This window comes from Lytechinus pictus, chromosome 15, assembly GCF_037042905.1.
Source record: "Lytechinus pictus isolate F3 Inbred chromosome 15, Lp3.0, whole genome shotgun sequence".
Lineage (NCBI taxonomy): Eukaryota > Metazoa > Echinodermata > Echinoidea > Temnopleuroida > Toxopneustidae > Lytechinus > Lytechinus pictus.
This window is the reverse complement of record NC_087259.1, coordinates 9,150,652-9,167,320: the sequence shown is the minus strand read 5'-3', so window position 1 is coordinate 9,167,320 and position 16,669 is coordinate 9,150,652. Positions and strand designations below refer to the sequence as shown.

Sequence of the window (16,669 nt, the reverse complement as noted above, 5' to 3'; positions counted from 1 at the left end):
TTCATCTTTCATTTTTTTATCTTTCTTTTTCATTTTCATCTTCTCTTCTCTTCCTTCTTTGTATTTATTTTGAACCAGTTGTTGTTCCTTTATCCGGTTAATTATGTCGGAGTGCACTTGCCGTTCAAATAACTGATAGAGGAATATATATATATAGAGAGAGATGATGTTGATAAAGGAGGTTCTTCTAAGTCTGGAATACTTAGGTCCTTGAAAATATCACCTTGGTGTGAATTCCTGGGAGTCCTGGGCCCTCCTGGGACATGTTTAAAGGTGAAAAACACTAACGTCAACGGTTATCTGAAATCAAATAATGTGAAGTGTCTCTTATATCTATGTTCCATAGGCTCGACTCGGGTCAGATGTAGGGTGATCCCAAATCATTTTACCTTGCCCAATCTTTAATGTATATGGCAAGTATAAGATAACGTATTAAAAGGTAAATTGCCAATTCGTCTACTGCCAACCCGTTAACTCACCACAAGGTCTACTTTCTTTTAGTCTAATTCGTTTAACAACCATTTGGTCCAATCATCACTTCGTCTAATCATATTAGTCTATGACCATTTCTTCTCATAACCAGGTGGTCTAATATCCAATTTTCATTCATTTTGCACAATTAACACTGAGTCAAGTTTGACCAAATGGTTATGGACTAAATGGCTATTGGACCAACTGGTTATAGACGAAATGGTGAGTGGGCGAATTGGAAATTAGATCATGTGGATAGTGGACGAACCGACGGGTTGGCAACTGAACGAATTGGCATTAGACGATTGGAAATATTATGGGCGTATATGCCTGAACGTCGTGGATGCCAATGTTCGGGTGCATAAATCTTGGTTGATTGTACATTGCAGGCCTATATACATTCTCTGAAAGAGAACGAGCAAGCATTGACGTGTATGTATTAATCTATCTATCTACATGATCTAAGCCTATTGTTCCTTGTTTCCTGGGGAACTTGGTGAAGGTCTTTACTACGACACTGCCGACGATCCAGTCATCAATGAGACCACTACTCTTTACTATCGGGACGGAGACAGAATTAGATACGGATGTTTAAATGAATTTGATGGTCCCCTGAACTGCATTTCAGATGATTGCACAAGTACCTGCGATGATGGTTCTTGGAACCCCCCTGGCATCCCAACATGCAGTGGTGAGTGACAATCCTGAATGTGTTCAAAGACGGATCTCTTGTTTGTTATATAATTGACACTTTTCTTAATTAGTCAGTGGCGCGATTCTTCGGAACTATACTTCTAGAACTTATTATATGTCATAAATTGCGAATGTGAGACACATTAATAGTACTTGCAAAGATGCAATACATCCGTCAAAATTAGATAATTATGTTGACTAAAAATCCATTAATAATAATTATTATTATTACATGGAGCTTTTATATAGCGCTTAATACATTACAGTTTCTAAGCGCTTTACAATTTAAACAGAACGTAAGCAAAAAACAAGTACAATATAATCAATTTAAATAGAAACAAAGTATTAATATAGGTGTACAATGGAAGAAATCTGAATAAGGCGAAATGAAAAACGCAGTCAATGCACTGAAACTGTTCGCTGGCGCGATTCGTGCTTGCTTTAGTTCTCCCAGTCGCTATCTTCAAACTTCCGCCCCAAACATGAGAAACGGGAAGGAAGTTCAACTTCGCCTCCCCCTCTCAAAATTATATTCGCATTTCCCTCTTTCCTTCCCTTCCTTTCCCATTTACCCATCTCTCGTACAGATCTTGTCATAACAACAGTAGGCCTATCATCTTCTACAACTGAGAGTTTCAATAGAACGGGTAAGTTGGTATACCCGATATGATTATTGTATACGATTCTTATCTCGTCTCTCTAATTCACCTCACGTTATTTACTCATATAAAAAAAAACATAATAAAATAATTCGAATTTCAAAATAATTTTTTGTAGTTAATAACAGTTAAAGAGAAATTGATGAGCACGAAAAATGACACTTAAAACATTTATAAATAAGATCATTTGATAAACCGGATGATAAACATCAATCGGCAATAAATATTTTTGGCGTTTCTCTGGTCGTGCTGACATAATATTGTGTGCTATCTTTGACTTCTAATTATAAAAAATGAGTTGATTTTTTTCGGAATTAGTAAAACTTGATTTGTTTCTAACCAAGGTAGATCTTACCTGCGACAGTGTGTCAATGACGCTCATTATGGACAGAGCGCTTCTTGAGATTGACGACAACGCCCGTGATGTCCATTTCGAAGACGAGTCTTGTGTTGGTTACGATCACGACAGTCAACATGTTGCAATCACCACCATGTACAACAGATGTGGCACAAAACAAGAGGTTTGATGATCGAAAGTCTTTGTAAAGTGAATTCACTTTTAAAACACTTGATAAAAATGGAATGTGGTTATTGAGTCATCCCCCGATGGAAGCATATGATGTTCACCTGACATAAGCCTATCTGAATGCTCTAGAGGATGTAGAGCTTTTAGGTAGGGGTGTAAGAAGACGCTAGTGATCGACTAATCGTCCCTTGAGATCACACACTAATATCATCAAAGATAGATCATCATCACGCCATTTGGATGGAGCAAAAACCTTAAACACATTTCTAAGTAGAAGGCTCTATCATGAGGTTATGTTACCATTTTAAATTACCATAGTCCTTAATAGTCTTATCTTTGAAATGTATACAATAATTGTGAAAAGTCTTGATAGGTTTAAAGCAATATTGAGAGTGACTTGCGGGTAACACGTTTTTTCATTAATTAACATTGTTCCTTCTCTTTTCGTAATTGTAACCTACCTCATCATGCAGCAAGATAAGGAGAATGTGATATTTACCAACAAGGTGACGTTTTACAAGCCAAGTCCAGAAAACGGAACCATCATTACCAGAGAACACTATCTTCATATCCCTGTGACTTGTAATCTTAAGAGGACACAGATCCTTGGCGAGTCCTTCCTGCCCAAGACCGAGCAATATGTATTCCACGAGGTAAGTTGTAGATCAGTGTCACATGTCGTATTATAACTTAGATGTAGGGTTTTAGAGGCGCAGATATTTTTTGACGTCTTGCGAGGTTGTTTCAAAGAAACAAAAGATTAAAACTGATGTTTAACGTGCATGCCTATATGAAAACCATCCAATATTGAAAATATTGGACGAAATGAATATTTTGCCCCGCCCACAAGCTTATCATTGGTTAATAAATGATTGGGCGCATTAAGCTATTGTTACGTCACAATGAAATTGCATTAATGATAATATTGGATGACTAATTTTCGTGGGATGCGTAGAAATATTGTTACTCGCTGAAGAACAATATTGGATTCGTCTCCGATTCATCCAATATTGTTCTTCAGCTCGTACAAAATTTTTTCGCATCCCACTCAAGGCCATCCAATATTCCCTAAATAAGTTAATAATTCATTATATAAGGTATGATACGGTCAAGGAATATAGACAATGGGTATATAATTATATTGTTAAAATCAGAAGATTGACGGGTTTTTTCAACTGCCTATCTGTCAAGGATTTGACCTACATCATGTTTGGTATTTCCACTAATTGGTTGGGCGTAGTCTTATATATATATTTATTATTTTTTTTGGCTCTCCTGAATTCCTCCCACATTCAGAAAATTGGTATACCCGCTAAATTTGTTTGAACCTCTAAGAACACAAAACCACCATTGGTGCTATTGGCCTGCTTTTCATTTTGATGGACACGTTGATTCCCCCCCCCCCCCCCCTCCTCCTTGCACCTGAATTTAACTCCAAAGACAATTATACTTTTAAGGTAAATATGCCATGCGTCTCGAAAATTGTGTCACTTTCACCATAGAAGTTTCTCTCTACCTCCATGCTTTCACCTCACTTCCCCCACATTCTCACACATGGGTATGATCAGTATCTGGAATGGAATCTCTCGCTTCTATATTAAATTTCCAGGAAAGGTATGGTGAGTTTTCACTCCGCATGGAGCGGTATGACAGCTCCAACTTTCAAACGCCTGCGAACGATTCGGGACGAGTGACACTCGGCACTCCCTTATACTTTGGTATCCACCTAGCTTCGGTCACAAACCTCACCCTTCTCATCGAGTCGTGTTGGGCAACAGGATCATCAGACCCAATGGATGATCATCGCTATGACATTATTGAAAATGGGTACTTCCGTCTGTCTGATATTCCTTCACTTAAATATAAATAGATACAGTATATCATACCGCTCAGCTCCGACAAGTACTACCCACATTTTTATTGGCTTACATTATTTTTCCAGAATTTTTCATATCGAGTCGTTCATTTGTTTTCACATTATTTTGTCATTTCAATGATATTGTTTAGTATTCATATTATCAGAAAGGGTAATACGTGAATGTGTACCAGGGAAAAGCAGAACAGCCTGTCATTGATATAGTACTCTTAAAAGGATTGGTTAATGTAACCCAAATCCTGGTAGATTCTAAAACTAAATTGGTCAGTCAGACTACAGGTCCCAAGAAAGTGGCTTCTTTCATTCAAGTGATATTCATGACTTGAGATGTTTTGCATATTTAATGAGCTTGATGCGGACCAAAACACCTATTTTTATTCGGTCATTGCTGCTCTAATTATGCATCGAATTTCATGAATTTGGTACCATTGTAAAGAAGAAGAATCATTCTTTCAGGTCATGTGTTTGGATTTATTCAAAGATTTTGTAATATAGGTTAAAATTTTGATCTAAAATATGCTACAAAATAAATATTTTCACCTGACAAAAGCTGCTATTTTCACACTTTATTTTTGTTTGAGCCTAAATGATTTTTATATCATGATAAAGCTGAATATGTATGCTTAGAAATGATATAGGTTTCAAAATAAGAATTGGTTTAATCGGGTCAAGATCACACTTTTCATTTGCCAAGTACTTAAAGCAGCTTGAAAACAAGTATACTGCACTCTAATTTGTCAAAAAGACCACACAATGGCAAATTCCAACGGTTCCAGTGCCTGGGTTCGTGGGAAGGTCACACTTCCCATGTGGTAATCTCCTCAAATACCCCGCGTCTGTTGTTCTGTGAACCTTATCCAGCCAATCAGAACTCTGGATTTCATGCAAGTACAAAATTTCAGAAATCTCGTCTTGTACCTTGGTGGGAAAAGTGTGATCTTGACCCGATTAAAAGGTGCCGCATATTAAGAGTGGCATTGTGAGAAAGTACAGAAGTTCAGCTTTATGGTGATATACATATCATTGAGGCTCAAAATAAAAAGTTTTGCATAATTTGCAAAAGAAAACAGAGGAAGAAAATTCATTTTTGAGGCACAATTTCAGGCCAGAAATTTACTTATTTAACAAAATATTGTATACAAAATAAATGACCAATATGAAAGAGTAACTTTTACTCTATCTGATGGTGCAATAATATTTCATTTAACTTGAGGTTAAAACAGGTAAATTCTAAGAGAAAGAAAATCTCACGAATCACGAGATTTTGCAAGGAGGAGGATTCAGCCACGAGATGATTTGGATGAATCTGACCTTTTTGCTCATTAGCATAGGGACCTGCGGTCTGACTGTGGTTGATTGGACCATTTTTGTCGGTCGGCAAGTGGGACACATATTCACCAACACATTGCCTATTTTGACCAATCCTTTATCAGAGTGTAGACGCAAATCATTTCATGTGAGTGTGATCTATGTCATGTTAGGGTAATGTTTTCATAACTTATGATCTGATGATGGGTAAGAGATAGATGCATACTAAAAACTACCATTCATTGTATGGGCTTAAAGGAGCCTAAATCCAAGCACTTGGCCTACTTAAGTTAAACCACTACTCTGATAAAACAAAGCTGTTTGTAAGCTTATTTCTTTTCAACGGTTTGTCTTGTAGATGTGCCATTGACAGCACAACGTACATACACGCAGGGTTCCCTCAAACTTTCAAGACATTCACTATCGCTGCTTTCGCCTTTATTGGTGAATATGACAGGGTGAGTATGCACTACCTACTCCATACAACCAACGTTGAATCCTGGAAACATGACACGACCGATAATCATCCATACAGATGGATTGTCAAACTTTTTTATCATCACATTTGCGCTTGAGATTTGCGATGAGTTTACAAGGCAATAATTATAGTATGCGTAAGACAAGGTGTCTGAGGGTGGGTGTGTGTGAGTTTTTTTCTTCTTACAGATCGACGTGTATCAATCAGATATGATTATTTTAGTCTGGGACCGACCTTTATCGTCACCATCCAAAATACGCATGCGCAAGAAAAGGTGTGTGAGAGAGGTTTTTTAAGAAGTGTATCAATCAGATATGATTATTTACTACTGGGACCGACCTTTAACGTCACCATCCGAAAGACGTGACCAAGGCTCCAATCTCTGAATCAATTTGTAACTTCCCCCAAATGGCGGATTTCACCAGGAAAATAAAATAAAAACGGGAAAAATAAAAAAAGGGAGGTAGAAAGAGAGGGAAAGGGGAAGGAAAGGGGAAAAGGAAAGGAGGAAAAGGAAAGGGAAAGTGAAAAGAAAACGAAGAAAAAACTTTTTTTAATGGAAAAGGAAGGAAAGTGGGAAGATGTACGAAATAAGAACATTTGAGAAAGAACAAATCATTCCGAAATAAGCCTATATAATGCAATAGCATGGTGGGAAATAAATTAAAAGATGACAAAATGGCAAACAATAGCGGGAAACGAATGTAGAATGTAATTAGTCAAAAGCTAAATTGGAAAACAAAGAAAATGGACAATGAAAAAAATAATAACACGACCGGGCTGCCGATGATTGAAATTAAAGAGCGGGAAGAAAGATGGTCTGCATACAACATTGTGCTATAAGCTTGCTAAATTTTATGCAAATAAGCTACCAGGGCTTTGCCCCAGACCCCACGCAGTAAGGGCTCTTCACTTATAACTTTCAAATGGCTCTATAACGCCCCGTTCAATCACTGGCATACAGGCGCGGTCTTGGTTCCACACCCAAGAGGAAATAAAAGAAATTATAGGAGACAACGTATAATGAAATGAATGGAACAATGAAACGTGTTATTTGCTGAAAACAATGGAAAAATCTATCACATAATTAGAATTTAATTTCAAAAGGCAATTTTTTTCCAGCTCGCTTTACACGCTTGCGACTTCATAGAAATTTTTCCCACATTGCTATGTTTTGCCCCCTCAAAATATTTGGTTCATTACGCAACTGGGTTGAATAAATGTGTTGTGTAAAAGCTATATTCTGTATATGCCCGCAATTTGATTAAAAGAGCGGCAATCTGCGAGGTTTAAATGGCTTTGATATCAAGAAGTTCCGGGGGCTCTGCCCCGGAACCCAACCGCACAGCACAGCGTATGGAAGGGTTGGGCCATGGCCCAAAAAAGTTCAACAAACAAGAACAAGAAAAAGGAGGAAAGAAAAGAAAGGAAAAGTGTAGGATATAATTTTATTTACTGAATATAATGTCAAAGAATAGCTCAAAGTTAGATTCTCGATCATGAAAAGGTGATTTTTTTTTCTCGCTCGCTTCGCTCGCTCGGGACTTATATAAATCAGCTTTTTAGCACATGTGCTATACTGCGCCCATCGTTTTTTTTTTACTCTTCACGCTACTGCCGCAAAGAATCCTGTTCACAATGGCGTACAGACCACAAAAAATGAATCTAAAGAGAGAAGAGTGAAATGTATATTCTCTGGATATCATGTCAGAGTCTATCATAAAATTTGATTTTGGTATTAAAAAGGTCAAAATTTTGGCTCGCTCGCTTCGCTCGCTCGCAACTTTTTTAAAAAGATAAATTCTACCTTATAAGCAATATCTGGCCTTCTCAAAATAGTCGCCTCATTACACCATTACACCTGTTCATACCAAGATATGACCGGGAAATTTTGGGCTCTTGCCCCCCCCCCCCCCCCTGGCCACCGACCCCTGTTACGCCGCTGCTTATACAGGCACTGTAGAAAGGCAGGTTCCGTAACAATCTAGTTTCTGTCTCGTATCCTCCCACATAGTCAATCCTACCTCCTCTGATAATGATTTGGTCTGTTCATCACCAATCATTTTGTAAAATTTCCCATTGTGACTAATATCCACTTGGTTCAACATTACAATATAGATCTAGATATAGTCTTTATAGACCAACTGGACATTAAATGAGAATTACAAATTCGATATTAAACAAAATGTAGGACCTAGTTTAGACAAAACGACGAGTAGACTAAATTGATAGTTGGCCTATGGGCCAAATTGGTTTAGTCGATGTGCTATAAGAGTCTATAGTATAGGCCTACCAATAAACTATCTGAGAAGTAGGCCAAGATTTTACCCTTTAGAACTTAAGGGACGGGCCCTGTACAAGTGCATACTTAGTATTCGGTAAAAACATGGATAGATCTCGGCCTAGGCCATCTATTTTCGGATTTCATAATTCATTGGTGTATGACGTCAAGTGTCTGATATCAGGATATCAAAGCCTTAAGTAATGTCTTACCTTATCATAGTGATTCCCGCTGTATTTTCTCGAATCAGGTCTACGTTCACTGCTCAATCCTGATCTGTGACAACAACGACTCGGGCTCCCGCTGCACTCAAGGATGCCTCTCACGATCTCGCCGAAGTCTGCAACCCGCGGGCTACCGGTCCAAACCCCATACCATCACTAGCGGTCCTCTTTCTGATGCCTCGCGTTCCAGCAGGGCTATGTTGTTTGATACCGCCGATGGCGGTGAGTACCTTCTTTACTACCATCACTGTGAGCTTGTCACCGTTGTGTCCTGAATATTCAATGTTGGAGAGTTACTTCTTAATACCCGATCTAATCAAGGAATCATCAAAGAATAATAGCGAGGCATAGGCCTATTGATGAGACCCGATTGACCGCGCTGAGCTCATTCATCGCTTTGTGTTGCGCGCACACACAGAATCCAATAGATCCCTACCGCACTAAATACTAGCTCCGCACCTTGCTCCGTATTGTTACCTTTGTCCGTGCAAGGAATTTTGGCCGGGGTCTGTTGCTGCTATCGTTCCAACGTTGCCAGAACTGGCATAATTATGCTTTCTGGCATAATTTCGACCCTTACAGCATAATTCATTATGGCGGCATAATTCTGGCATAATTAGACTTTTTTTCTGGCATAATTTCTACCCTTTCAGCATAATTTGGGGCATAATTAGACTCTTTTTAGCAAAGAATCTGGCATAATAATAGCATATTTAGCATAATTTTGATCTATTTGAAGATTGAAGACTTTTTTTATTTTTATTTTTTTTGCTTGTCAATTTTTTTTTCTGGTACGAAATCCTTTATTTGTGATTGAAGAACTTTTTTTTTTTTTTTTTTTTTTTTTTTGCTTGTCAAATTTTTTTGGCGGACGGTTTTGCCCCCTCCCTGTGGAAAATCCTAGGGTCCAAAACGGTTTGGCATAATTTTTCGCGATTTAGCATAATTTCGCTGCTCCTCTGGCATAATTGGATTTTTTTCCCTGGCCACGCTGTATCGTTCATAAACTCTGTGGTCGGCGCCTGGCGCGGGCCGCGCGTTTCCGTTTTACACCATGGCGAAGGCATTTTCCGGAAAAATAGCCACAAAGCGACTAGTGAAGAGTCTACGTCTACGTTTGTTTACACATGGACCTACTGTGTAGTAGGTCCATGGTTTACATAATCAGCTGGGCGCGCGATCCAAAAGTCCGCACCGAAGATATCCGCAGAACATACGTGCAAATGCAGCTGAGCTTATAGACCGAAAGCTTCAGTCTCTGTATTTTGGTTGTTCCGCTGAAGTATATACGTTGGCTTCATGATTTTTTTTACTTTATCGCACATGATCGTTTATATGAAGGAAAACGAATTATAGCTAAAATATTGAAAAACAAAACACATAATTACTTTTTTTTCATATTATATCTATCCTTATATCTATCATATCTGTCTATCCACTATCTATGTTATAAATCAATCTATGGTACATGATATATCTCATTCTCTATCTACCTATCTATCTGTCTATCTATCTATCCATCTAACATCTATCTCTCAAATTCTCTATCTATCCATCTGTCTCTCTTTTATTCCTCTCTATCCATCTATTAATCTACTCATGTGCAATATCAACACTGCTTCGACTTCCTTCGGGAGTCTATTTCCTCAGCTCTACTTTTCCCTTTTTTGTGCTCGATTCGATTCAATTACTACTTTATTTACTTGTTACCATTGTTAAATGTCTTGTATTGCATAATGAGTTTTTTTTTCTGAAGGTTGCCTCCTATTCTCTTTCAAATTCCACCTCTTGCTTTCCCTTCTCTTTGTCTTATCCCAATTTCTTTCCCTTCTCTCACCTCTTTCTTCTTAATCTTTCATTCCGCTTTTTTCTTCTTTGGTGACACTTTACTTTTGGCCTTTTGTATTTATTTATGATACATTTCTTTTTTATCCGTATGAATTTGTATTGTATTTGATATTTATTTATAATGTTTACTTTATATTTTGTTATGATTCTATTTGTATGTAAACATTCACTTATTTCAGTCTTTGACTGCTTGTGATTGTATTTTGATAGTTTTTATTGCAATAAAATCCAATATATATATATATCAAATTCTCTCTATCTATCCATCTGTCTGTCTTTTTCTCTCTCTCTGTTTCTCTCTATCCGTCTATCTATCTCTCGAATTCTCTCTCTCTCTCTATTTATCCATCTGTCTTTCTCTAGTTCTCTCTCTCTCTATCAATCTATCTATCTATCTTCTATCTATCTATCTATCTATATGTAACTGCAGTATCTATCGATATGTTAATTTGTCGCTCTTCTCTGTCTCTCTCATTCTTTATCTATCTATTCATCTAACATCTACCTATCTCTCAAATTCTGTCTCTCTCTCTCTCTCCCTCTCTCTATCTATCTATCCATCTGCCTGTCTTTCTCTATTTCTCTCTATCTATCTATCTTCTATCTATCTATTTATCTATCTATCTATGTAACTACAGTATCTATCTATCTGTTAATTTGTCTATCTTCTCTGTCTCTCTCATTCTTTATATATCTATCTCACATCTATCTATCTCTCAGATTCTCTATCTCTCTCTCTCTATCTATCCATCTGTCTGTCTTTTTTTTCTCTCTCTATTTCTCTTTCTATTTATCTATCTATCTATATATCTATCTAACATCTATCTATCTTTCAAATTCTCTATCTCTCTCTCCCTCTATCTATCTCTCCATCTGTCTGTCTTTTTTTTTCTCTCTTTGTCTATTTCTCTTTTTCCGTCCATATATATATATCTATCTCGTTCAATTCAATTCGTATTTATTTTTCACTCATAAAAAGAAATCAACAAAGTACAAACATATAAACAGATAAGATAGATGACACGAATATACATTAAAATCCAGTTAGCATGAGTGAGGGCAGTGGCAAAAAAGGACGAGCCTTATAAACGCCAACCCAAGATACTTAATGAAATAAATTGAAATAACACAATTATACTAAAAATTAAGAAAACAAAATACCGTACAGACCCTAGACAAAAACAAAACTATGATACAAGAGCCTACAATATTAATGCAAATGATAATGATCCAGTAAAAAAGTCTTATATTTTTTCTTGAAAACATTTAGAGATTTACTGTTACGAATTTGGCAAGGAATGGAATTCCAAATGACAGGACCCTGATAAAATATTGATTGTTTATACAAAGAGGTTTTAAAAAATGGCAAGTGAAAGTTTGATGCATTCCTAGTCATATGCATGTGTATGGAACTATTTGTACAGAAATATTGCAACAGTGTCTTCGGTAAAACATTATTATGGCAAGAGTACATGAAAATTGCAATGTTGAACTTAAATATATCTTCAAGTTTTAGTACTCTCAAATGACAAAATATTGGTTGAGTATGGGCAAGGTATGGGGCATGATTTATTATTCGTATTGCTCTTTTTTGTAAAAGAAATAATCTGTTGATATGACATTTGAAAGAATTTCCCCAGACTGGGTTGCAATAATTTAAATAAGGTAAAATTAAAGTATTATATAAAAGAATTAAAATCTCTCTAGGAAAGCTGCATAATTTGTATAATACACCAACATTTTTTGCAATCTTGTTACAGATGACACCAACATGTTCACCCCAAGTAAGCTTATTATCAACGATTACACCCAAGAATGTTAACGAAGGCACCTCTTGAATCTGAATGTTGTTTAATTGAATATTTATATCAATATTATTTCTTTTTTTATTTGAAAAAATCATAAAATGTGTTTTGGAGATATCTATAACATCTCTCCATCTCTCAAGTTCTCTCCCCCATCTATATATCTATCTATCTATATTTTATCTATTTATCTATCTATGTAACTACAGTATCTATCTATCTGTTAATTTATCTATCTTCCCTGTCTCTCTCATTCTTTATCTATCTATCTATCTATCTATCTAACATGTACCTATCTCTCAAATTCTCTATCTCTCTCTCACCCCTCTATCTATCTATCCATCTGTCTGTCTTTCTCTATTTCTCTCTCTCTATCTTCTATCTATCTATTTATCTAGCTATCTATGTAACTACAGTTTCTATTTATCTGTTAATTTGTCTATCTTATCTGTCTCTCTCATTCTTTATCTATCTATCTAACATCTATCTATCTCTCAGATTTTCTCTCTCTCTCTCTCTCTCTCTCTCTCTCTCTCTATCTATCCATCTGTCTGTCTTTTTTTCTCTCTCTCTATTTCTCTTAATCCGTCCATATATCTATCTATCTATAACATCTCTCCATCTCTCAAGTTCTCTCCCCCCCCCCCATCTATCTATCTATCTATCCATCTCTCTGTCTTTCTCTCTCTCTCTCTTTACTTCTATCTATCTATTTATCTATCTATCTATCTATGTCTCTATCTATTTATCAGTCTTCTATATCTATCTTTCGGCATCTAAGTGTATCAATCCATCAAACTTCAATTTTCTTTCTATTATATGTATCTGTTTATTTTTATTTTGTCTGTCATTCTATTCATTTAGTTAATAATTTATATTTAATTTATATTTTTCATAACTTTTCATTAAAAAAACGTAACTGCAAAAGCATGTTCGGATTTCACTCATATGACTGCTCTCTGTACATGAAGTGCCGAGGAACTCTATGCTCTGATCAGTAACTGTGCAGATTGCATGCGGTGGTGTGGCGCGGGGCTCGCCTGTGTCGCACGCTGCAACCAGCGACGTGTGTAGACTCTTCACTAGTCGCTTTGTGGCTATTTTTGCGGAAAATGCCTTCGCCAGGGTGTAAAACGGAAACGCGCGTGCGGGCCTGGTCCGGACCACTGAGTTACTGAAAGCGTATGATTGAAGTAAAATTGGCCCACGTTTTAATCAAATAGCGGAATGTTTCGTTTCTTGTCAGAACAAGTTTACGTTGAACGTGTTGTAGAAAAGATTTAAGCCTGTCTTAATTAATCCTTAGGATTATTTGAAATTGTATTTTAAACATCTAGGACCCGAGTATCAGGACCTTCTGATGACCGTAGCAGTGAGCGCCCTCTGTGTTCTCTTCTCCCTGACCGTCATCATGGCGCTGGTGATTGTGCGCATGTGTCGTCATCGTCGTCCTGAACTAATTGGCTATCAGAGGGTGGATAATACCGAGTAGGATTATGCTTCACAATGAACATGAATTAAGTAGACAATGGTTTATTTAACGAAATTGAGAAAAATATAAATAATCTTAATATGATTATTCGAGTGAAAGCTGAATGGTCGTGATGCAACTTTAAGAAAAATTCAGCTTAAAGGCTGGGGTTGTCGATTCGTTTAATTCGTCCAGTTGTATTTTTAATCCATTCTACATTATAAATTTCCTGAATTCTAAATAAATCTAGATCGGCCATTAAAGGGTCCTGCCGAACTTAAAAATTGATTGTATGCACTGTGGATTTGAGTTCTAAATCTTAAACATTTGAATTCAAATCCTTTTGCATGAATCTTTAAGAATCGGGACAAATCCAAAAGTCGCACGCTCACTATCATTTTGTTTTCTTTGTTTGTGTTAGATTACATTCTTCTTAGTGTTAGTCTACATTCCTAATGGCAAAAACCAATATCAAGAACTTCGCTTTTTAACATTCTTCACATTCATTCAGTTAAAGGAAAGCTTTTGGTATGTAGTATATTTACTTGTTGAGATAGTTCTGCTCACACGTGAAAGCCTAAATGAGTGTAATCGTAGCAACAATGTTTGAATACCATAGAATAACGTCACTACGTATATACCCATGATCATCCTAACTGTTCAAGTCATATACCAAGATACTATAAGATTTTCCTCATTTTGGTTCTCTCGTTTTCAACTTTTGATTATAGGCAAGAAAATTATTGATGTCCTGTACCATGTTAATGTATAATCCTATGCCAAAATGTGCCACAAATTATAGTATTCAATTTGATTGGAATAATAATAATTATATGTAATCTGAGATGTGTAACTTGAATGCATGAGCGCTGAAAAGCAGCTCGAGCTAAGGCCGGGGTGATAATGATAACGCGTCTCGGAATATAATATTTATAGATAGATGGCGCTATATAAATGCCTATTATTATTATTATTAACTTAAAAACAATGCATTTGACATTTATTATCAATTGTATTTTTTCCTAAACAGCTGGTTGGTGATATGTTTACAGTTACAATGGTTACACTCAAACATGTTAAACAAATGAGTTCAATTTATTGTCACAGGGCAATAGTCAAATATCATCTAGCTTGATCTTTAAATTGCATTTCAATTTTATTTCAATTAATACAGGTAATCGTGCTACATGTTGCAGAACTTTCTAAATATGAAAACTGAAATTATTGGTAAGATTCAGTTGGTAATTCTGTTTATTATACGTATAAGAATCAGTGCAATATTATTGTGTTAGTGAAAGCGTAAGGTGATTTTCTTGCTCCTCTTACATTCCATTTTAATAGGAACTATGTAGTATACTAAAACTATTCATGAGTGTCTTCCATTTACGAAACAATATATTTCATTTTGCCCATTAATGGGATTGCTATATAGATTTGGTTTTAAGCCAATATACCCATAGCGGAGAAATATCTCAATTTACCATTCTTAGACCAGCTTGGCACTTTTGATTATCAGTCTATCGACCAATATTGATAAAGCCAATATTGGTCGATAGACTGATAATCAAAAGTGCCAAGCTGGTCTAAAAATAAATTGAGATATTTCTTCGCTATGGGTATATTGAGCAAGAACAGAGCGATACCGCAATAGTGCTTTGCCGTTCCTCGTGAGGCTTTTAAATGACTCTTAGATATGCCCATGAGTGTGATGTCATTGGTGCTTGCACAGGTGCTCTATTATTTTAATGACAATATACTTAATTTATGTTTATCATTGTCTACAGAATGGTCCATTAATCATATTTTCTTCCATGTCCGCCTCTTTGTTCAGTTGATATGTTCTTTTGATTGATTGATTGCATTTATTATTTTTCATTCCAAAAATTCAACTGTATATGTTTTTTTCCTTGTTTGAGCTTAATATGCGGTACATTTATCAAGATTTTTGCTTTTATTATTTCATGTAAACTTCACACCCCTAGCACTCAAATTCTTCAGTAATGTTTTGTTTGATTATATACTAGTATGTTTTATCATCCTATTTTCTGTATTGATGTTCTTAGTCAATTATCACCAAAATCCCGTATACTATATACGTTTCAATACACTCATATAAGGGGGGTTCGCTGACACTTTTAATTAACATATCATTACCATAATTATATTTGTATTTTGATATACATGTACTCTTCTTAATTTAACCAACTATGTTTCTCTCTTCATTTTCTCACTTGGTTTAAATCAGAATTACATCTGTGTATTACTACTCTCATACTCATCTCTTCTGTCCTCATCTTCCCCCACCGTCTTTCCCTACTCTATTGTATCTCCTTTTCCCATTATCTCTACACTCTGGTCACCCTTTCCTTAATCTGTCAAGATATCCAAAGTGTTTGTATTTTTATTTGTAAATAATATATATATAATGTTCGATTGCTATATCATGTTATCATTTTATTGTTATATTTTGTAAATCCAATGCAATTCAGTCTTAATGGCTGCGATATGTAGATATTCTAATAAAACCTTCAAACCTTCACTTACATTCATTCTTGGCAACCGTTATTCCGGAATTTCCAAGATGTAGGATTGAAACTGAAGTTCAATTAGGCCATACTCTGAAGTCCGAATCGAGCTAGGACATATGGCACAAATCTGTAAAATTCTTTCTGTCTTTTTTTTTTGGGGGGGGGGGTTGATTGAGCGTTTCCGATGTTTACTGTGTTATTTGTTCATAGTTCAATGATGAAGATTGTAATCATTCACGGACAGTAGATTGATTCTTTACTATCAAAGATTTGTTTCACATAATATTATCATTTTGGACCATGTTTCATTGAACTACAATCCATATTTCCAATCTTTTACATGTATCGACCCACTCAACAATGAGAGAGTAACATTGGCCGGTAAAACATGTTCGAAATCGTCAGATTATGCGGATTCGATTCAATCGGGCAATTAACTCGTCTGTTGACTAAATAGATAATTCATCACATCATGACACGGCCACCATCACGTCCTCATGA

The 16,669-nt window shown here is 36.1% G+C and overlaps 1 protein-coding gene across 1 annotated transcript; it reads left to right on the top strand.

Annotated features, from left to right (window-relative positions):
• Nucleotides 1–2,176: 2,176 nt before the first annotated feature.
• LOC129278309 (ZP domain-containing protein-like) lies at nucleotides 2,177–13,803 on the top strand. Its single transcript, XM_064110528.1, has 6 exons — nucleotides 2,177–2,344; nucleotides 2,823–3,002; nucleotides 3,959–4,176; nucleotides 5,892–5,991; nucleotides 8,543–8,738; nucleotides 13,507–13,803. The coding sequence occupies exons 1-6, from the start codon at nucleotides 2,195–2,197 to the stop codon at nucleotides 13,659–13,661; spliced, it is 999 nt and encodes a 332-aa protein (XP_063966598.1). The 5' UTR covers nucleotides 2,177–2,194; the 3' UTR covers nucleotides 13,662–13,803.
• The last annotated feature ends 2,866 nt before the right edge of the window (nucleotides 13,804–16,669 follow it).